At 37.5% G+C, this 23,737-nt stretch overlaps 2 protein-coding genes across 4 annotated transcripts in view; one reads left to right on the top strand and one right to left on the bottom strand.

Moving 5' to 3' along the window:
* Nucleotides 1-1,583: 1,583 nt before the first annotated feature.
* PSMD10 (proteasome 26S subunit, non-ATPase 10) lies at nucleotides 1,584-11,373 on the bottom strand. 3 transcript variants are annotated; one of them, XM_057717764.1, is made up of 7 exons: nucleotides 11,192-11,373; nucleotides 8,730-8,828; nucleotides 7,571-7,717; nucleotides 7,311-7,477; nucleotides 4,606-4,754; nucleotides 3,630-3,642; nucleotides 1,584-1,841 (listed from the first exon to the last, which is right to left on the bottom strand). In XM_057717764.1, the coding sequence occupies exons 1-7, from the start codon at nucleotides 11,303-11,305 to the stop codon at nucleotides 1,751-1,753; spliced, it is 780 nt and encodes a 259-aa protein (XP_057573747.1). In that variant the 5' UTR covers nucleotides 11,306-11,373; the 3' UTR covers nucleotides 1,584-1,750. The 3 variants fall into 3 exon arrangements, with proteins under 3 accessions (XP_057573747.1, XP_057573744.1, XP_057573745.1); XM_057717761.1 differs by lacking the exons at nucleotides 1,584-1,841; nucleotides 3,630-3,642 and having other exon boundaries at nucleotides 3,808-4,754; nucleotides 11,192-11,371; XM_057717762.1 differs by lacking the exons at nucleotides 1,584-1,841; nucleotides 3,630-3,642 and having other exon boundaries at nucleotides 3,808-4,754; nucleotides 7,390-7,477; nucleotides 11,192-11,370.
* Nucleotides 11,374-11,459: 86 nt separating this feature from the next.
* Nucleotides 11,460-23,737, top strand: part of ATG4A (autophagy related 4A cysteine peptidase) — a 75,267-nt gene continuing 62,989 nt past the window's right edge. The window contains exon 1 of the mRNA XM_057717759.1: nucleotides 11,460-11,616. Within this exon, the coding sequence (XP_057573742.1) occupies nucleotides 11,607-11,616 (10 nt within the window). The 5' untranslated portion in view covers nucleotides 11,460-11,606. The remainder of the gene's footprint in view (nucleotides 11,617-23,737) is intronic.

Here is a 23,737-nt window from a genome sequence, read left to right as displayed (position 1 = left end):
TCAGTTCATTCTGTCACCCACTGGACATTTCCTGCCTGGCTATTATGAATCAGGTACTGTGGCTGATGGTACAATGGTGAGCAGAATCAGAGCTAGCTCTTGCCTTCATGTAGTATTATAGGTTTACTAATTATGACAAGTTCTTGCATGTCATCATCAACAGTAGTCTGCTGACTGAAGGGGAAGAAGCCTGGAATTTGCACAGCACTGCAGAGGGCCTCCAAATAAGAGTGATCTATAATGAAAAACAAAAAGGACTAAAACATAGTAATTCTTGACCAACAACCAAGAAACTATGTATTTGAGATCTTCCATGTCCTTTAGAGTACCAAGTGAACTTCTCCCCCCATATTATATACTGAGAAGTTCATATTTACAGCTTTTACACTGGCCTGTAACTCAGGTTTGATAAACTTTGAGTAAGAAGAGCTAGAAAGGAGCTTTGAGATCAATAGGACTCAAACTTTTTCAGTCTCAGCACCTGGGGGTAGTAATGCACACAATGGTCCACTCCTGACAGTGATGGGGTGGAAGTGGGAGATGATGCAGAATTATATTTTTGGTGGGGGAGACAGGAAGGGGTAAATGTAGTTTAAAAAGCTGGGTCATTCCGGTAGAACCTCACCCAATCTCCAGAGGAGAATCCCTGAGTGAAGAGAGGTAAAATAATCTAAGATTTTACAAAGTCAACACCCGATCTCAAGTTCTCTGATTCCCAGTGTAATGCTCCTTCAACTGCACCAAGCTACTAATTTCAATGAAACAAACCCAAGTTTTAGTAATAAAAGGTGGCTTTACAACGTCTACATGCTGTAAAACAGGTTAGAGGGTCTCATAAAAGGTTTTAACCAATCAATAAAGACTCAACCTCACTTGTCTTTGAAGCTTTGGTTTAAGAACAAAGAAGAATTCAGAGATGAGAATGAAGGCTCTGGGAAACCAGGAAACCAACCAACTGCCTCCCCCCCGCCCCCGCCCCAAACAACCTAAAGAAAAACACAGGGTTTGGTGGGTGGGGTGTTAAAACCAATGGATTATTACCGAAATGTCACAGTACCTTCCATTTGGCCCACTGTTTTCAAGTAGAGGCAGAAAGAAAATGGATCAGGACCCAGGAAAGCTAGATTTTAGTGTTGGCTCTAGTTCTAGCTCTCAGTGTTTGCTCTTCTGTAAAGTGGAGATGATTTCTGCCTTCTTAATGGCTACGATGGAGAATGGATGTAAAAATTTATAAAGTGTGGTACTCTACTTTTGTAGAACCCACATCTACTGATAATTGAGTCAATATTCTGAATATTAATATTAACCTTTTGGGAAGTCACAGATCCCTTTGAGCATCTGATGAAAGCTACTGAACCCTCTCTTCCCAGAAAAATGCACGTAAAATTTCTCCAATTTTAGGCAGTCAAAAGAACTATGAAACTGGAGTTATACACCCCAAAGTAAGGAGCTCCCACACTATATCAAACTTGCCAACAGAAGGATTTCAGGGCTTGATAGTATAAAAGCGTACGGAAACAGAAAGCAAAAGACACTGCCATGTAATGAATTCAATGTAGCTGGCATAGTTGAACTGGGAAATCAAAACACTGGGGTCATACAGTTAAATTAAGTCAAAGATTACAAAGCAAAATGCAGAATTATCGTGAATCTCATAGAACCTCACTGAAATTGTGTATTCCCTCCCATAGATACTTAAGAATGTAATTTTTCCCACTCTTCTCTTTACCTATTTTTTTATCTTATATTCTTAGTTAAGCTCTACAACTAAAATTGTCATCTTTCCTGAGTTCATTTTGAAAGTAACTGTAAAAACTGCCGAACTTGAATCAGCTTCATTTCTTTTTTTTTATTGGAATATAATTGCTTTACACTCTTGTATCAGTTTTTGAGGTACACCAAAGTCAATCAGCTGTATTTATACACATATCCCCATATTCCCTCCCTCCCTCCCTCAACTCCCCCCCACCCTCCCCGTCCCAGCCCTCTAAGGCGTCATCCATCATCGAGTTGATCTCCCTTTGTTGTACAGTAACTTCCCACTAGCTATCTATCTATTTTACAGTTGGTAGTGTATATATGTCTCTGCTACTCTCTCACTTCGTCCCAGCTTCCCCTTCACCCCCGGCCCTCCCAACCTCGTGTCCTCCAGTCCATTCTCTGCATCTGCATCCTTATTCTTGTCTTGTCACTGGGTTTATCAGTAGCATTTTTTTTTTTTTTTAGATTCCGTATATATGAGTTAGCATACAGTATTTGTTTTTCTCTTTCTGGCTTACTTCACTCTGTTTGACAGACTCTAGGTCTATCCACCTCATTACATATAGCTCCATTTCACTCCTTTTTATAGCTGAGTAATATTCCATTGTATATATGTGCCACATCTTCTTTATCCATTCATCTGTTGATGGGCATTTAGGTTGCTTCCATGTCCTGGCTATTGTAAATAGTGCTGCAATAAACATTACAGTACATGTTTCTTTTTGGATTATGGTTTTCTTCGGGTATATGCCCAGTAGTGGGATTGCTGGGTCATATGGTAGTTCTATTTTTAGTTTTTTAAGGAACCTCCAAAGAAACCATAAACAAGACAAGAAGGCAATCCTCAGAATGGGAGAAAATACTTGCCAATGAAGCAGCGGACAAAGGATTAATCTCCAAAATATACAAGCAGCTCATGCAGCTTCATACCAAAAAAGCAAATAACCCAATCCACAAATGGGCGGAAGACCTAAATAGACATTTCTCCAAAGAAGACATACAGATGGCCAACAAACGCATGAAAAGATGCTCAACATCACTCATCATCAGAGAAATGCAAGTCAAAGCCACAATGAGGTATCACCTCACACCACTCAGAATGGTCATCATCACAAAATCTGGAAACAACAAATGTTGGAGAGGGTGTGGAGAAAAAGGAACTCTCCTGCACTGTTGGTGGGAATGTAAGTTGGTACAGCCACTATGGAAAACAGCTTCATTTTTATTGGGTTTCCTATAGGGAACAGGTAACAATCTGATCAATATCCTTAGTTTACACAAATCAGTGATTGAAATGTTAAGTCACTTCATTTAAAATGCCAATAGCCTACAAATTACCTGAGGCCTGGTTCCATCTGTATTATTTATTAAGGAACTAAGATGAGCATTCTTTTACATTCACAAAGCCTATTACCTCAGACAATAAAACTCAGTACTTATGAATACCTTCAGTCCTAACAGTCCCCATTAGATACAACTTTACTCTTTGATCACACTAAAAAACATAAGAAATTATTTCCCCTGTCATCAATTCTACTGCTGGCATTCAATAAACAAAGTTTATTTCCATAAGAATATGCTTCCCTGATTAATAATTGTAAAGCTCATCACTCAAAATACTTATGTAAAAGGGTTTGCATAGCAACAACACATTTTGTGTGTACAAAACTCATTTTAGATACTGGTCATTAAGTCTCCGACCCCAAATTAATTGAAGTTTGTGGACTCACTTCGATTACTTATTTCAAGCAACATCTGCAGCATAAAATTCAAATTAAAAAATAATTTGAAGAGTCACTTGGAGTTCATTAGATTTTATGACTAGTAATCATTTAAAATGTTTCCCTAAATTGAGATCAAGTTTACACTTATTTTCTCTTCCTCCACATTTAATTAGCAATTGAGAAGATTACTGTTTTTAGAGATTTCAGCTGCAGTTAAAGCATCACTAATTTTATTGACTTTAGAGCTACCAAAAACTAAGAAATTCTTTGTAAAGGACTTAAAGGCTTAAGTGGGTGTCTAACTGATTTGCAAAAAGAATTTGGAGATTCTCTCAGCATTTTATTTTTTTAGTTTCTGAAATACAAATCAAAATACATTTTTGTTACACATCACGGTAACAAGCTTGACATTCTTTTCAATACAGGATGACAATATAGGTATTTCAAAACTTCCTTTTTGAAAACAATACATTTTATTTTGGAGGGAAATAGCTCATTAAAAACATACATTGGTACACAAGCTATTATTTTTCAAGATTTTAGTGTTTATGAATGCCAAACTTGGAGAGCATGCCCCCCAAATTGAAAATATGGTCCTCACAATACATAAGTATTCCTCCTATAACAAAAACAAATTAAACCACACTGTTGGAAAAAACAGAAATATTTGGCATAGGTCTCTGAGTGAGCTTGAAAAACGAGTTATGATGTGTTTCAACTGCATGGAGGAACCTTCTAGAATCCACCTAGAAACATTTGGCAAAACAACTGGCCTGGTGCTATTTGGGTGGTTCTGCCTCAGAGGCGGATAGGAGGGTGCACAGCAGGGTGCTGAAGACTCACAACAGCCACAGAATCACTTACTCAAAGTTAATCAAGATTCAATACAGAACAATATACAATAGTAGAACAATCTCAACAGTTATTCAACGCCTGGAAAGCAAGTTGTAAGCTAAGAAATACCTCAGCAGAAACAGCAGTCAACATGTTTATAAGACTAGGAAGATGAAAAAACTTCCTCATTCATAGATGATGTCTTGTGTACAAGGACATTAGTTTCCAGGACATTAGGGGACAACCACAAAACATACGAAGTAACAATAAATCCAAGCTGCTTAACTTTCCACCATTCTCTTGAGTATTAAACCCAGACCACCTTTGGCCACTTGCAGGGGTGTCTTTTCTTCTTTATTCTCAATGTAAATACTTGCTCCTTGGGACACCAGCAGTTTTGCTTCTTCCACTCGCTCCTCGTCACAGGCTAAGTGTCTGAAATCAAGGACCACAAAGACCGATTAATCGTTTGCAATTCTATGTAATGGTTAAGACTTCCAGACAGGTAGTCTAAACTGCATATTATTAGGTGGTGTTATATTGGAAAGTTGTTTAATCTGGAAAGGAAAACTGATTTTCATGGAGAAGACTGTTTATAAGTTAAAATTCATTGGAATAGCATTATAATACCAAATCATAAATCACAATTCTGGTCCTGCTACAACAGAAGTGATCTAAATGCCAGCCTAAGGAACAACGTCCTTATTTTATGGAGATTAGTAGTTTACACCAAACACCACGCAATAATTCCGGGCTAGAATTTAGAAAAACCCCCATACATAATCTGCTAATAGCAATCTGTGTGCTTTAAATTTTGGAAAAGCAGTTTAAAAATTTTATATCATCTGATTATCATAGACAACTTGTAAGTTAGCATTTTACAGTTGAAATTGTGACAGACGTTAGAGTCTTTGCCTATGATGACATGGCTGAACATTAAGTGAGGGGAAACCTTGTCAGGCACTTAACGGTTTACCAGGTAGGGTATTAGGCAACATGTTATTTTATTTAACCCTCACAGTAATCTAGTGAGGAAGGAATTATTATCTTCACATTACAGATAAGGAAATTAGACTCAGGAAAGTAACTTCTCCAAGTTACTTAATACAAGTATTTAATATAGTTGTTTAGTGGCTGAGTTTCGATTGGGTAAACAGCATCTAGTTATTCCTTAATCATAGGCTCTTCCCAGGACCTGATACTGCCTGACTCCTAACTTTCCTCCAGGCCACCTTGCACTTCTTATTTGCAGAAAAGGGTTAGAATATGCATGTTGTTCTAAACATAGTCATTCCCAACTACAGAAAAAAAAATTGTAAACTAAGAATTAAGAAAACAATACTTAAAAAAAATTGAATCCTACTTTGGACTAAAAAGAAGACTCATAGAATTTCTGGTTCAAAAAAGATTCGATAAAGAAGAATAGTGGCCAAGTACTGTAGAAAAAAATATCAAGGTAGAGGACGGCTTCAGGTCATACATAAATCAATTCCAGATGGATCTGAGTTAAATGAAAAACAATAACTAAACCAAACCAATGTAATGTTTAAAAAGAGAACTACAATAAAATACAGGTAAATATTTAATTTCAGGGCAAGGAAGCACTTTCAAGTTATGAGGGAAGATTAAAAGGTTTGAATATATAGAAGTTGAAAGCTTCTCATTTCCAAAAAGATCATAAACAAAATGAAAAGACAAACTGGGAAAAATATTTTCAACTAACATGACAGAAAGTTAATATTTGTACTATGTCAAGTCAAGGGTACATAAAAAAAATCAGTATAAATAAGTTGGGACTTCCCTGGTGGCGCAGTGGTTGGGAATCCACCTGCCAATGCAGGGACATGTGTTCAATCCCTGGTCTGGGAGGATCCCGTATGCTGTGGAGCAACTGAGCCCATGCACCACACCTACTGAGCCTGTGCTCTAGAGCCCATGAGCCACAACTACTGAAGCCTGCGTGCCTAGAGCCCGTGCTCTGCAAGAGAAGCCACTGTAATGAGAAGCCCGTGCACCATAACGAAGAGTAGCCCCCGCTCACCACAACTAGAGAAAGCCCGCACAGCAACAAAGACTCAACGCAGCCAAATAAATAAATAAATAAAAATTAAAATAAAAAAAAAGCTGAAAGAAATTATAAATAAGTTAATTCTCCAAAGGAAATAGAGAAAAGGACACAAAAAGTTATAATTTAGAGAAGGAATAATTAGCCATAGGCATTAAAAATGTTTAGCTTCGTTGATAATAAAAAATGTATATCACAACTCTGAAATAGCATTTTTCCTATAAGAAAAGGATATTTTTGGTATTGGTGAGGGGGTAACAGGCACTCTCAAACAGCTATTGGGAGGGTACAATGATACAACTCCTCTGGAAGCAATTTGGGAATATACAGCAATTGTCTTAAAATATGTGGATCTGATGACCCAGCAATTCTACTTCTATCTTCCATACTAAGATAATAATCAGCAATATGGCCAAAGATTTTTGTATATAGTTGGTCAATGTAGCATTATTTATGATAGTGGAAAACTCAAAAACACTTCAATGTACAGTAATAGGGGAATTATTAAATTATTAAATTATGTCACATCCATAAGATGGAGTTGCGGATAGCCATTCAAAACCGTTTTCGAAATATTTATTAACATTGGGAAATGCTCGCAATATACTACGAGGTGAAAAGAACAAGATATAAAACTACATACACAGTATGGTCGTAATTTTACCAAAAAAAGTGTATGTAAAGTGTGCACATCTGCATATAAAAGATAGGGAGGAAATACATTAAATGTTATCAGTGGTTATTTCTGGGTGGCAAGATGACAGACATTTGGAATTTTTATCTTTATACTTTTGTGTACTTCCAATTTTTTTGCCATAAACATGTATTACATTTATAAGCAGAATAAAAAGAGAAATGACGTGTAAGAATTAGTGCAAGAGGGCTGATGTCAGGTAGAATACAAATGACTGCTACTTGTCACTTACAGAGGAGTGTTACCCTCAGTGTCTTGGATGTTTGTGGAAGCTTTGTAGTACAGAAGGATATGAATCATCTTCAAGTTACCCTTGGCTGCTGCCCGGTGCATTGCTGTAGCCTCATAATGGTCCTTAGCATCTGGATTAGCCCCGCCTTCCAGTAACATGACAGCAATCTGGGAAGATGGAGAAAAAAACAATGCGGAGATCTATTTGTGTTTGCATATAGGTTTAGAACTCAAACCAGCAGCCTAGGAATGGAACCCTACCTCATGTCTGTTCTTGGAAGCTGCATAATGTAGGGGAGTACAGCCATTTTGATTGACAGCATTCACTTGAGCACCTTTTCCCAGAAGGGCTTTTACAATCTCATCCCGGCCAGCAGAAGCAGCAATATGAAGAGGAGACCAACCTGCCTGCAAAAGAGGTGGGCAGGACAAAAACCAGGGAGAAAAGGCACAAGGATTAATGCTAACATTTAGGCAGGAATTACAGAGCTGTGTGTAAATGGTTTAAAAAAATAATATTCTTTCTCTTTCCCTCATTAAGCACTGCAGGATATTTGGAAACCAGATATATACGAAAGAAAAGAAAAGCACCCATAATCCTGTAACATGGCAATAATACGTAAGTCTAATCATAATGTGTTTAAAAATTGGGATCATAGGATGTTAAGTTCCGTGAGTTGCATTTTCCACAACGCCCACTTATCATTTTGTTGTGAGAATTTTTCTATGCCATTCTTTGGAATCATAACTTTATGGGCTACATATTATTATTATTATATTGGCTGCGCCAGGCGGCTTGCAGGATCTTAGTTCCCTGAGCAGGGAGTGAACCCGTGCCCTCAGCAGGGAAAGCGAAGAGTCCCAACCACTGGACCGCCAAGGAATTCCTTGGTTGCATATTATTTTATTATGTGGATATACATACTGTACTCAATTGTTCCTCCTTTAAACTGTTTTTATTTTTTTGCCATTATGAATATTACTTCATTTAGCATCCTTGAAAAGGAATCTGCCTACAAAAACATTTCAATCCTTGTTCTTCACAAGTCTTATCCTAATATAACCAATACCATTACACCAAATCTCTATATAACAAAAAAAAGATTTCTAGGGCCTCATTATTCAGGGAATATTCATCAAAAACAATTTCCAACATAATAAGAAGGATTTGTAGTCTCTTAAGGGGTCATCATAATAAGACTTGATCTGCACGTTTACTTTAAATTACAGGTTATGAATGGCAAAATGAATATTCTGAAATAATGCAACCACCAGTCCTGTATTTGGTCACTAGGGCCATGTTGTAACTTCCTAGTCATAAAGGTTAAAATTTGCTTGTGAGCTTCATACTTGGGCTTTAGTAAACACAGTCTGGAGTCTAAAGATAACTGGGAATTTATCAACTCTGCCTAGCACTCACATCATCTCTGTCATTCACTGGCACTCCAAGTTGCAGCAAGAATTCAACAATTTCTGTATGTCCGGCGGAGCATGCCCAATGCAGTGCAGTTCTGCTGTCCTACACGGGAAACAGAGAAGCAATAAGATCAACATTCTTGAAGAGAAATAGAAGCGCTAAGGCAAGAAAGCAGAAAAAAATTAATATTGGAGCCAGCAAACCTACGGTAAGGAAACAAGAAATGGAGGGCACTGGATCCTCAGGTAGGTAACCTTAACCCATATTACTTACGTAAGAGACCCAGGTTTTAGTAACATGAGGAGAATACATCAATGAATGTAGGTAATTCTGGGCAGAATAGAGCCATGAAAGCAACAGAGTAAAAAACTGATTTCAGTGCTTTGGCAGAAATAGAGCTTCGGCTGTTTACATTATTTCTGTACTTTTATGTCAGGTACTGTGCTAAGAGTTTTACATGTACCACCTCTGGTAATCCTATATGGTGGATATTATCCCCATTTTACAGACTTGTCAGGGTAAGCAACCTGTCAAGGTCACACAGCTAGTAAATGGTGAAGTTGGGACACAAACCCCTGTCTGTCTGCTCTGAATTTTCTAGATGCTCTAGAAAGAACAAATGTATCTTATGGGAAAGAAATGTTCATGAAACTAGTTGAGATTATAACCATTTAAAAAACATACCACACAAAGAATTAGAGCGCAACATGACTTTAAATAAAGCAATAAGCTAGGAATTAGTCATGTTTCTCAAAGGGAATCTCTTTTGTTTTTTGCAGTGACTGTTCTTAGCCCTATATAAAAGAAAATGGTATTTTAAACTTTATTACAAAAATTTCACTCATAAAAAAATACAAGGAATCTAAAATGAATCCATATGCCTAACACCTACATTTTATAAATATTTTGCCATATTTGCTTCATCTGGTTTTCCCCTTGATGAGATTTTTAAAAACAAATCTTAAATATTATCACTTTTCTTCCCTAAATTTGAGTACCTAAAAAATATTTTACTACACAGCTATTACACTGATTAAAATGAACACTAACTCCTTTCTCACATCAAATACCCAGATATCCCCAACTGTCCCCTAAATGTCTTTTTGCAGTTGGCTTGTTATAAGCTGCAGTTGTTTGTTTTATTTCTTAAGTCTTTTGATCTTGAATAGTTTCTCCCTTTTTTATGCCATTGACTTGATGAAGGATGGTAGAAAGTATCATTAAATCTTAATTTAATATTGTTAAATTAAATCTAAAGTATTAAATATTCATTAAAAAACGAAGGTAAACTAGGTAAAGGCATTTTCAGGTTGAGCAATGAAGGGAAATTCCAGAAAAAAGTCTCCGGACTTCTAATTCTCTTCCCAAAGACACAAAATGGAGATTTGTAACTTTGTGATACAGTCTTGCTAGTGCTTAGTACCGTGCCTGTCAAATAGGAAGCAATCTATAAATGTTTGTTGGCTTACTGAGGGCACCGAGAATCTTTCTAGAAACTCAGGGTGAAAGCATGAGAGCACTCACTTTTGTTCCGCCTCTGCCTAGAATGCCCATTCATCCCCCAGGGAAATCCCACTCATCCCCATCGCCAACCTTCCCTCCTTCGCAATGCCTTTTCAGTTATGACAACATTCGGGATGTGAGGGCGATCTGGCTGCGACATCTGTCACCCCATTGATCGCCAGGGTTGATTCGGCTGATCTGGCTGGCTAGGCGGGTGTCCCCTTCCTCCCTCACCGCTCCATGTGCGTCCCTCCCGAAGCTGCGCGCTCGGTCGAAGAGGACGACCTTCCCCGATAGAGGAGGACCGTTCTTCGGTCAAGGGTATACGAGTAGCTGCGCTCCCCTGCTAGAACCTCCAAACAAGCTCTCAAGGTCCAGTTATGACAACATTCGGCTTTTCTAAACGAGATTAAATGAGGTCCTTCCATGACATGTCCTTGCAAGAAGCCCCAGGTCAACTTCTCTCTCAAGTATTTACGACAATTTATAATCGGACATATGATTTGGGATTATTTTATTAGCGTCTGCTTCCATCCAACTGTATCCTCAGCTCCCAGCTGAGGCGTTCAGTTACACGTGTTCCATCGAATAAAATCATTAATAAAAGCAAAGAAACCCATTTCAAAACACCAAAAACTTTCCTTCTCACGGATGTCTCAAAGATCGGGCATTTATGAGAAACGCCCTAAACGTTCTAGAAATATCCAAAATACAGCGAGCTAAATACTGGGCCAAAAAAAACAACACTGGCGGTTTACGGGGTAGATCCGGCCGCGCGATCCCGAGTCCTGAGGTGACCCCGGGGTAAGGATGGGGCGGCGGGGGCGGGGATCTGGCCCTCTCGGAACCGGCCTCCCGGTGGGCTGGGCTGGGCTGGGCTGGGCTGGGCTGGGTCAGCCCGGGCAGCCACGTTGCTCTCCGCCGCTGCCGCCGCCTGTGGAGAAGCCCCAGCGCTGCTTTACCTGGTCAGTCCTAGTGGCCAGGGATTTATCGGCCAGGATCCTCTCCTTCAACTCCTCCAGCTTCCCGCTGTAGGCCAGGTTGCAGACCATTAGGTTAGACACAAACCCCTCCATTTCGCTTTCCCAGGACCTGGGTGAAGCCTGACCAAAGACTGCCTCACGTCGCAGGCTCTGACTGCCAATCAAAAGAGCTGTTAGAGCTCCACCAATCACCAACCTCTCTTATTCCTTTGCTTCTTTTCGCATCGCAGGACGCCACTGGGAGCTGCAGTTTAAGTGCAGTTCCGGGAGGGGAGGCGCCTTTGCTGCTCTCTCCGACTCTGCCCCTAGCAGCGCGGAACTACGAGTCCCAGGGTCCCTTGCGGCCGCCGTAGTCAAGTGGCCGGTGGAATTGGCCCAGGATGACAGCTGGAGAATGGAGTCAGGTATGGGGAGCGGCTTCGTGTAGAACCGGGCTGGGTGGTCGCTGTTGGGGCATTGAGTCGGTGATGCGAAATGGGTGTGGGGTCATGGCAAGAGAGTTTTGGGAACCAGAAAGTCCTGTCCCACCGGGGCCCTGACCTGCAGTGGTAAGCGGAAGGGAAAACGATAGCAGCTGAGTACTACCTCCTGAGCTCCTGTGGCCACCCTCCCCCTCGCTGCTGCCGCCGTCAAAGGAATGGAAAGAAGTAGGGGTTAATTATTCTGACATTTCGGCGGAGTGGCGTTAGGGCAGAATTCTGCCACAGCAGTGGTAGCATATGACACCGTAGTAAGGTGATGTGCCAGGGTGATGCCAAAGGCAGGGTGTGATGCCATGGGAGCTACTTGATATCTAAGAGATCTCAGGGAGTCCATGGCGTGGTGACATCACAACTTGATGAGGGTCATCTTGACACTGTGGTATGGTGTTGGCTCTTTAATATCACGATAATAACGATGACATCGAAGTTTTGCTAGAACTAATAAGCTAATTCGTGTTTTTATGTATGGGAATCCTCAATAGTGCCATAGCAGAAGAGATGCAAGGTTTATCCTTTATAGGGCATATCCAGACTGGCATCATACCCAAACTAGGTAATGGTAAGAATACACTTAAGAGAGAGTCTGATTATGTTTATATTTACCCTCTTATGGTGTAGAACAGGGCTTGGCACCCTCTCTGTAAAGAGTCACATAGTAAATATTTTAGACTTTGTGGGCCAAAAGGCAGAATGATAGGATCTATACTAAGGGCATTATGCCAAAACTAGGTAATGATAAGCATACACTCAAGGAGACAGATTATGTTTATATTTATCCTGTAGTGGTGTAGAACAGGGTTCTGTAAAGAGCCAGATAGTAAATATTTTAGGTTTTGTGGGCCAGAAGGCAAAATTGAAGATAATTTGTAAGTACTTATATGACAAGGGAGAAAACAAATTTCAACAAATATTTATTGATGAAATTAAAAATATAATAATAATTGAGCACTTTTTTGTAATATGGAAGTACTAATGAAAATAATGGAATTCTTTTGGGGGTGATAACATTTTGTTTATTTGGGGCTAATAGTGTTGCATATCATCAAAATTGTCTCAAATGTTCATCTGTTAATGCTGATCTGTAATGAGATTTTACACATTTCATCTTTGTGTCTTTTCACACAGATAGGTATGAATCCACAAACATATTCTTGTTATTTTTAATTTAAATACATTTTAAAATTCAGAATAGCTTTAGATTTATGGAAAAGTTGCAAAGATAATGCAGAATTCCTGTGCACCCCTCACACAGTTTCCCCTACTGTTCCTCTCCTATCTTTAACAGCTTTATTGGGATATATTTTTCATATTATAAAATTCACCCATTTTAAGTGTCTAGTTAAGTAGTTTTAGTAACTTTACTGAATGGTGCAGCCATAATCATAATCAGTTTTAGAACATTTTCACTTTCCCCAAAGGCCCCTCATGCTCATTTACTTACAGTTAATTCTCATTCCCAGATAACCGCTGATCTACTTTCTTTCTCTATTTGCCTATTCTGGGCACTTTATCTAAATTAAATCAAATGAGAAGTGATCTTTTGTGCCTGGCTTCTTGCACATAGCATAATATTTTTTGAGGTTCATCCATATTGTAGCATGTACCAGTACTTCATTAATTTTTATTGCCAAATAGTATTCCATTATATGGCTATAACACATTTTGTCTGTCTACTCACTAGGCATGTAGGTTGTTTCTACATGCTGCTAAGGACATTAGTGCGCGAGTCTTCATGTGGACAGATGGTTTCATTTCTCTTTGGTAGGAACCTAAGGGTGCAATGACTGGATGATATGGCAAATTTATCTTTAACTTTATAAGAAACTAGAAAAGTATTTTCCAAAGCGGTAGCACTATTTTGCATCGCCACTAGTAATGTATGAGGGTTTCTGTTTCTCCACTTCTTCACCAACATTTGTTATTGTGTGTCTTTTTGATATAGCTATTCTGAATGGACGGGAAATGATATCTCATTGTAGTTATAATTTGTACTTCCTTAGTGACTAATGATGATGAGCGCCTTTTCATTTACTTATTAGCCATTCACACATCTTTTCCATTTTCAAATGGAGTTATTGTCTTTATTGTCTTTTTATTGTTGAGTTGTAAGACTTATTTATATATTCTGGATACAAGTCCCTGTAGATATGATATGTGGATATTTTCTCCCACTCTGTTGCTTTCTTTTCATTTTCTTAATAATGTCTTTTCAAGTGTAAAAATTTTAAATGTTGACAAGATCTGATTTATTGTTTTTTTCTTTTATGGGCCATGCTTTTGCTGTTGTACACTTTTAAAAAGTGTACAACTTAATGTTATTAGCATTTTAGGGTTGTGTTACCATCACCACAATCTTATTTGAAACATTTCCATTACCCCAGAAAGAAACCTCATGCCTGTTTTCACTCACTCCCCGTTTCCACTCCCAGGCCTAGGCAACCACTAATTTATTTTTTGTCTCCATGGATTTTCATTTTGGTGGATTTCATATAAATAGAATCATACAATATGTGATCATCTGTGTCTGGCTTCTTTCACTTAGCATAAGGTTTTTTGAAATTTATCCAAATTTTAGTATGTATTAATACTTCATTCATTTTTTTTCACTGTATGAAAATAACATTTATTTAAAATAAATGATTCTTTTTTAACCTGACTTCAGAATTCTCTGGCCCCACAGGGACCTATAAGCAACTGACCCCTCACCCTCTTCTCACTGCTTTTTATTCTTTTTTAAAATTAATTAATTAATTTATTTATTCTTCTTTTTTCTTTTGATCTTTATGGAGTATAATAGCTTTACACTGTTGTGGCACTTTCCGCTGTACAACAAAGTGAATCAGTTGTTTTTATACATATATCCCCATATCCCCTCCCTCTTGAGTCTCCCTCCCACCCTCCCTATCCCACTCCTATAGGTCATCAGCAATCATCGAGTTGATCTCCCTGTGTTATGCAGTTGCTTCCCACTAGCTATCTATTTTACATTTGGTAGTGTAAGATCTTTTTTGACCCACCTCCTAGAGTAAAGGAAATAAAAACGAAAATAAACAAATGGGACCTAATGATACTTAAAAGTTTCTGCACAGCAAAGGAAACCATAAATATGACAAAAAGACAACCCTCAGGATGGGAGAAAATATTTGCCAATGAAGCAAGTGACAAAGGATTAATCTCCAAAATATATAAGTAGCTCATGCAGCTCAATATCAAAAAAACAAACAACCCCATCCAAAAATGGGCAGAAGATATAAACAGACATTTCTCCAGAGAAGAAGTACAGATGGCCAACAAACACATGAAAAGATGCTCAACATCACTAATCATTAGAGAAATGCAAATCAAAACCACAATGAAGTATCACCTCACACCAGTCAGATTGGCCATCATCAAAAAATCTGGGAACAATAAATGCTAGAGAGGCTGTGGAGAAAAGGGAACCCTCCTACACTGTTGGTGGGACTGTAAAGTGATACAGCCACTGTGGAAAACAGTATGGAGGTTCCTCAAAAAACTAAAAAGAGAACTACCATATGACCCAGCAATCCCACTACTGGGCATATACCCAGGTAAAACCGTAATTCAAAAAGATACATGTACCACAATATTCATTGTAGCATTATTTACAATAGCCAGGACATGGAAGCAACTTAAACGTCCATCAACAGATGAATGGATAAAGAAGATGTGGTGCATATACACAATGGGATATTACTCAGCCATAAAAAGGAATGAAATTGAGGGACTTCCCTGGTGGTGCAGTGGTTAAGAATCCACCTGCCATTGCAGGGGACACGGGTTCGATCCCTGGTCTGGGAGGATCCCACATGCCACGGAGCAGCTAAGCCTGCAAGCCCCAACTGTTGATCCTGCGCTCAGCAACTGCCGGGGTCTGAGCGCCTGGAGCCCGTGCTCTGCAACAAGAGAAGCCACTGCAGTGAGAGGCCCGCACAGCACGGCGAGGAGTGGCCTCCGCTCACCGCAACTAGGGAGGGCCCACGTGCAGCAACAAAGACCCAACGCAGCCAATAAATAAATAAATAAATAAATATATTTAAAAAAAGGAATGAAATTGAGTTATTTGTAGTGAGGTGGATGGACCTAGAGACTGTCATACAGAGTGAAGTAAGTCAGAAAGAGAAAAACAAATATTGTATGCTAATACATATATATGGAATCTAAAAAAAAATGGTACTGATGAACTCAGTGGCAGAGGAAGAGTAAAGAAGCAGATGTAGAGAACAGACTTGAGGACAGGGGGAGGAGGGGAAGGAGAAGTTGGGACAAAGTGAAAGAGTAGCATTGACATTTATACACTTCATTCATTTTAATGGCTGAATAATATTCCATTGTATGGCTATACCATATCTCACTTATCTGTTGGTTGGTTTCTGCCTTTTGGTTATTGTGAATAATGCTGTTATAAACATTCATGTACACATTTCTGTGCAGACATGTGTTTTCATTTCTCTTGGTACACGTCTAGGGGTGGAATTGCTGGGCCATATGGTAACTCGATGTTTAACTTTGTGAGGAACTGCCAGACTTTACCGAAGTGGTTGTACCATTTCCTCTCCCACCAGCAATATATGAGGGTTAGAATTTCTCCATGTCTTTACCAACACTTGTTAATGTCAAATTTTTTTATTATAGACATTCTAGTGGGTGTGAAGTGGCATCTCATTGTGATTTTGTTGTTTTGACTTGTGACAGCATGGGACGCATATAAAGCATGTTGACATTACTTATGATTCAAACAATGTTAGTTGTTGAAATGACTTTCCTACAGTATGTTTCACATATAAGTGCCTTTTTGCCTTGTAATTTTAGGTTGAATTAATTAAGAAACATTATCAAGTCTGAAGCAAAAGCTAATTTCCAGGGCCATCTGGTGTTTAGTATTAGTGGTTGAAGGCAGTTCTTTTATCAGTTAAAAAATGTAAAAATCAATCCTGCCTTCCTTACATAAGAAAAACACAATGCGGATCTAATTTGGCCTGCCAGATGTAGCTTGCGGATGGCTGGTGTATAACGAAACTGTCCTGTATTTAGTAGGTGTTCAATAAATATTGATCCAGTTGATTACAGAGGTTCAGCAGGCCTGATGTGTGGTATTCACAAAGGATTGGGTATAGTAACATTTCACCGCAATTATACGTCAAGAAATTAGATTTGATTGTCAGAAACAGCTGGAGAAGTGGCACTTGGAGTCACCCCCACTGAGTAACGTGTTTCGGTAATCTTCCTTTATAGACAGTGTGTTGTGCTTTTATTTTATTTGATATTACAGGGTGGTTAACTTTCAATTCTGAGTCCCTTAAGGCCAAGGGTGAGGTATTCCTTGACTTTTTGAAAGCTGCAAGACAAATAGATCTCTAAGGGAGAAAGTGTCTTCTTTCTTGTCACTGTTCCCAAGTATGAAGGAACAATGTGTTTACTGTTTATCAAGAGTCAAAAGGGGGCCCTGTTAGGGACTGACTCCCTTGCTGCTCGTACGATTGAATATTCCCTTTTCTACTGGTCATCTAGAGTCTAGGTCCTAGAACAAGCCAGGTTCATCTTCTGGACTTTAAGAATAGCTAACATTTACAGATCACATGTGTCAGGTATTGGGCTTATCTCATTTAATCCTCCTGTGAGGGAGGTACCATTATCCCCTAGTCCCTACCTTTGAAAAAAATGAGAATACAGGCACAGAGAAGCGAAGTAGCATGCCTGAGGTCACACAATTTGGCAAAAGTTGGAGCTAAAATTAAAATTCAGTGCTATTCTACCCCAAAGCCCTAGCACTTAACCACTGCAACATACTACTCAATATTGCTGAAGATGAAATTATGTGTAAATACAGACCTCTGATAATGCAATACTAATTCCTGTCAGAGCTCTTTGGCCTGTAAGACTACCTATGATTCTGGGGAAATGACATGTTTTTTCATGCTCTAGAGCAGCACTGTCCAATAGAGCTTTTTGTGATGATGGAAAAGTTCTATATCTGTGCTGTTCTGGTAGGGTAGCTGCTAGTCACACTGAGCACTTGAAATGTGTCGAGACTAAATTTTAAATTTAATTTTAGTTATTTTTAAATTTTAAATAGCTTCATGTGGCTAGTGGTTATCATTTCGGACAGTGCAGAGAGAGGCAGTTTTCCCTCACTTGCTCCTTTCTAATTATCACCAAACATTTTATTCAGTGCAAATATTCTTTCCATAGCACAGCTGGAAACCAATATATTCTAAAGTGAAACAAACTTGAGGACACCCTACAGAGGGTGTATGCAAATCAATTAACTATATGACAGTTGCAAGAATAGGTTCTGGCTTACCTAGAATGAAACTTCTCCATTCCTACCACTTACTAGATAAAGTTTAAACAGCTGGCCTGAAGACCCTTTGCGACTGATTTTTTTTTTTCGCTGTTTGCAAGTGTAATTTGCTTATGTGGCTAATTGCAAGCAATTCACAATAGCCAGTTGCCTGGTTTAAGATAAGGCATTTAAATCTGTGGCTCTAATATTTTTTTAAGCACATTTTGATCCTACAGATAAAAATGTCCTTGGTGTTGTGTGTCACTGGCCTATGCAAATCTTCCCCATTTAAATCTCTCTCTTCATAAAGCTGGCATATTGTTACAGGCTATTATAATAAAACATTTTATTTACTTGCTCCCTGGATTTTAGCTTCTACACTCTTGTTTTCTGAATTATTTGCTTTATAAGTGGTTTCCATATACTCTTCATCCAGTTTATCCCAACCATTACATTTTATGTAATCGTAATACAAGGTAAAAAATAGGAAACTGACATTGGAATGATGTGTGTGTACAGTTCTGTGTTATGTTATCACTTGTGTACATTTGTGCCACCATAACTGCAGTCAAGATAAGGAAATATTCCTTCACTAGAAAGCTACCCCTTCAGAGTCACACCTACCGCTTACCCCCACCATCCATAACCCCTGCCAAATACTAATTTGTTTTCCTACTCTATAATTTTGTCATTTTGAGAATTTTATATACATGAAATAATAATGTCATTTTTTCCCAATTTTTTCCACTTTGTTTAATGACCCTGAGATCCATCCAAGTTGATATGTGTATCAATAGTCTGGTCTTTTTTATTTCTGAGGAGTGTTTCATGCTATGGGTGTACTACAGTTTATTTAGCCATTTACCTATTGAAGGGGATTTTGGTTATTTCCAGTTTGGGTCTGTTACAAATAAAACTGTTTTAAACATTTGAGTATAGGATTTAGTGTAGTTGTAATTTTCACTCGTCTGAGATACATGCCCAGGAGAGTAATTGCTAGGTCATATGGTAAGTATATGTTTAGTTTTTAAAGAAGTTTTTCCAGAATGGCTATATAGCATTTTACACTCCCACTGGTAATGTATGAGAGATCCAGTTTCTCTGCATCTTTACCAGCATTGTCATTTTAATTGTTTTTTATTTAGCCATTCTGATAGGTGTATAGTGATATCTTATTGTGGTTTTATTTGCCTTTCTCTAATGGCTAATGATGGTCAGTATCTTTTTAATGTGTTTATTTTCCATCCTGTATCTTCTTCAGTGAATTGTCTCTTCATGTCCTTTGCCTATTTTCTTTAAAAGTAAAAATATATATATATAACGAGGTAACAGTGATTTATAACATTGTTTCGTGTATACAGCATTTTATTTCTGCGAACACTACAGTGTGCTCACCACCAAAAATCTAGTTTCTGTCTAGCACCATGCAGTTGACCTGCTTTGCCCATTTTGCCCTCCCTCTGCCCCTTCCCTTCTTGTGACCACTACTCTGTTCTCTGTACCTATGTGTTTGTTTATATTTGGTTTCATTTGTTCATTTATTTTGTTTTTTTATATATTTCACATATAAGTGAAATCATACAGTTTATCTTTCTCCATCTGACTTATTTCACTTAGCATAATACACTCAAATTCCATCCACGTTGTTGCAAATCTTTTGCCCATTTTATAATTGCATTGTTTGGGGTTTCTTGTTTTTGTTTTTTACCTGTTGAATTTTGAGAGTTCTTTATATATTCTAGATACAGGTGTTTTTTTTTTTTTTTTGTCATCTATATAGTTTGCAGATATTTTTCTACCAGTCTATGACTTGTCTTTTCCTTTTATTAATCTGATTTTTCATAGAGCAAGAGCTTTTAATTTTGATGATGTCCAATTCATCAATTTTTCTCTTTTATGGATTATGCTTTTGTTGCTACGTCTAATGACTCTTCACTAAGCCCTGGGTCTCAAAGATTTTCTCCTAGATTTTCTTCTAAAGATTTTTAAGGTATATTTTACATTTATGTCCATGACCCATTTTGAGGTAATTTTTGTATTTAATGTAAGGTTTAAGTTGAGGTTAATTTTTTTAACTGTGGATATCCAGTTGCTTCAGCTCTATTGAATTGCTTTTGTACAGTAGTAGAAAATGAGTATGCTGTACTTGTATAGGCCTATTTCGGAGTTCTCTGTTCTGATTCATTGATCTGTGTGTCTGTCCCTTTGCAATATCACACAGTCTTGATTACTATAGCTCTATAATGTTTTAAAATTTAAAATTCCTTTATTATTTTTCAATATTGTTTGTTTGCCTTTCCCTGTACTTTTCAGAGTAAGCTTGCCTATATCTAAAAAAAGTTTGCTAGGATGTTGATGGGAATTGTGTAAGAGCTGTATATCAGCCTGGGGAGAACTGAAATCTTTGCTATGTTGAGTCTTCCAGTTCATGTACAGGGCATATCTCTCCACTTATTCACATATTCTTTTATTTCTTTTGCTAGCATTGTGTCGTTTTTAGCATTGTGTAGTTTTCATCATACAATTCCTGTATATGTTTTGTTAGAATTATAATTATTTCATTTTTGAGTGACTATTTATGGTATTGTATTTTAAATTTTGGTTTCCATGTGTTCATTGCTAGTACATAGTGATACGATTGATTCGTGTATAATGATCTCGTACCCTGCAATATTGCTCAATTTACTGATTAAGTTCTAGGAGGTCTTTTCTGTTGTTGGTTTCTTGGGATTTTCTTTGTAGACCATCTTGTCATCTGTAAATAAGGACAGTGGTATTTCTTTCTTTCCACTTTTTATGCCTTTTATGTCTCTTTCTTCCCTTATTGTTCTGGCTCAGAATTTTAGTACTGTGTTTCATAGCTGTGGTGAGAGCTGAACCTTTGCTTTGTTTCCAATCCTAGGGGGAAAGCAGTCAATTTTTCAGCATTAAGTGTGATGTTAACTGTAGTTTTTTGGGGGTAGATACTCTTTTTGAAATTGAGGCTATTCCCCCCTAATTCCTAGTTTTCTGAGGATTTTTATCATCAATAAATGTTGAATTTTGTCAAACAGATTTTTCACTATCCATTGATATGACCGTGTGATTTTTCTTATTACACTGATTGATTTTCAAATATTGAACCTACCTTGCATCCCTGAAATATATCCACTTGGTTATAGTGTATAAATTTGTTTATATATTGCTGAATTCTGTTTGCTAATATTTTGTTAAGGATTTTTGTGTCTCTCTTCATGAGTGAAATTGGCTTGTTATTTAATTTTTTGGTCCTGTCTTTGTCTGCTTTACATATCAATGAAATATTGGCCTTATAGTAAGAGTTGGGAAGTATTTCCTCCTCTTGTGTATTCTGGAAGAGATTGCGTAATAGTGGTATTAATTTCCTTTAAGTGGTTGGTGGAATTCTCTAGTGTAACCAACTGGGCCTGGAGATTTTTTTGGAGTTTTAAAAGTACAGATTCAATTTCCTTAATAGTTACAGGACTACTAAAATTATCTATTTCATATTGGGTGTTTGTGTTTTTCAAGGAATTGATCCAGTTTTGAAAATTGTAAAATTTGTATGTGTAGATTTGTTTGTAGTATTTCCTTTATCCTTTTGGTGTTTGCAGAGTCTCTAGTGATATCCCTTGTCTCGTTCTGATATTAATAATTTGTGTTTTCTCTTTTTTTATTTGTTAGTCTCGCTAGAGGTTTGTCTATTTTATTGATCTTTTCAAAGAACCAGCTCTTTATGTCACTGATTTTTCTCTATTAATTTTCAGCTTTCAATCTCATTGATTTTTGCTCTTAAATTGGTTATTTCCTTCTCCTTGCTTTGGGTTTATTTTACTCTTATTTTTGTAGTTTTTTTTTTTAGGCGGGAAATTACATTTTTAAATTTGAGACTTCTCCTCTTTTCTGAGGTAAGCATTTAGTGCTGTAAATTTCCCACTCAGCAGTGGCTTAGCTGCATATCATGTATTTTTTTTAAATTGTGCTAAAAAAATACGTAATATGAAACCTGCCCTCTTAAAATTTCAAGTGTACATTACACAATATTGTTAACTATAGGCACAGTGTTGTTTTCATCTTGCATGAATGAAACTGTATACCCATTGAATAGCAACTCCCCATTTCCCCCTCCCCCCTAGTCCCTGGAAACCACCATTCTTTCAGTTTCTATGAGTTTGACTACTTTAGATACCGCATTTTAGTGGAACGATGCAATATTTGATCTTCTGTGACTGGCTTATTTCACTTAGCACAGTGTCTTCAAGTTCTCTCTGTGTTGTAGCATATGACAGGATTTCCTTTTTATACACTAATATTCTATTATATGTATATACCACATATACCACATTTTCTTCATTCATTGATAGACATTTAGGTTATTTCTACCTCTTGGCTACCGTGAATAATGCTGCAATGAACATGGGAGTGCAAATATCTCTTCCGAATCCTGATTGCAATTCTTGTGGATAAATACCCAGAAATGGTATTGCTGGATCATATAGTAGTTCTATTTTTAATTTTTTGAGGAGCCTCTGTACTATTTTCCATAACAGTGGCATCATTTTACAATCCCACCAACAGGGTTCCATTTTGCTACATCTTTGCCAACACTTATCTTTTTTTTTTTTTAAATAACCATCCTAAGAGGAGTAAGATGATATCTAATTGTGATTTTAATTCGTGTTTCCCTGATGATTAGTGATGGTGAGCACTTTTTTCATATATCTGTTGGCCATTTGGATGTCTTCTTTGGAGAGATGTCTGTTCAAGTCCTTTGCCCATTTAAAAATAAAGTTGTTATTATTATTATTTGCTATTGAGTTGTGGGAGTTCCTTATATATTTTGGATATAAACCCCTTATCAGAAATATGCTTTGCAAATATTTCCTCCTATACTGTAGGTTGCCTTTTCATTCTGTTGATTGTTTCCTTTGCTATGCAGAAGCTTTTTAGTTTGATGTAGTCCCAACTTTCTGTTTTTGTTTTGGTTGCATGTGCCTTTAGTGTCATATCCAAGAAGTCATTGCCAAGACCAATATCTTGAAGTTTTTTCCCTAGGTTTTCTTCTAAATGTTTAGTAGTTTTAGGTCTTCTGTTGAAGGCTTTAATTTTGAATTGGTTTTTGTGTGTGGTGTGAGATAAGGGTCCAGTTTCATTCTTTTGTTTGTGAATATCCAGTTTGCCTTACACCATTTCTTGAAGTGACTATCCTTTCCCTGTTATGTACTTTTGGCACCCTTGTTAAAGATTATTTGACCATATATGTGTGGGTTTATTTCTGGGCATTGGGTTCTGTTCCATTGGTCCATATGTCTGTCTTTGTGCCAGTGCCATTTTGTTTTGATTATTGTGACTTTGTAATATCTTTTGAAATTAGGAAGTGTGAGGTATCTAGCATTGTTCTTCTTTCTCAAGATTACTTTGGCTGTTTGGGGTTCTTTGTGGTTCTACATGAATTTTATGAGTTTTTTTTCTATTTCTATAAAAATGCTATTGGGATTTTGATAGGGATCATATTGAATATGTAGATTGATTTGGATAGTGTGGACATTTGAACAATATTGGCTTCCAGTCAATTAACATGGGATATCTTTCCATGTATTTGTACCTTTAAGTTTCTTCCAGCAGTGTTTTGTAATTTTCAGTATACAAGAGTTTTGTCTCTGTGGTTAAGTTTGTTCCTAAGCATTTTATTCTTTTTGATGCTATTTTAAATGGAATTGATTTCTAAATTTCCTCTTCAGA

This window comes from Hippopotamus amphibius, chromosome X (assembly GCF_030028045.1).
Source record: "Hippopotamus amphibius kiboko isolate mHipAmp2 chromosome X, mHipAmp2.hap2, whole genome shotgun sequence".
NCBI classification, from domain to species: Eukaryota; Metazoa; Chordata; class Mammalia; order Artiodactyla; family Hippopotamidae; genus Hippopotamus; species Hippopotamus amphibius.
The sequence above is the reverse complement of the archived record's forward strand: the minus strand, read 5'-3'. Positions and strand labels throughout refer to the sequence as shown.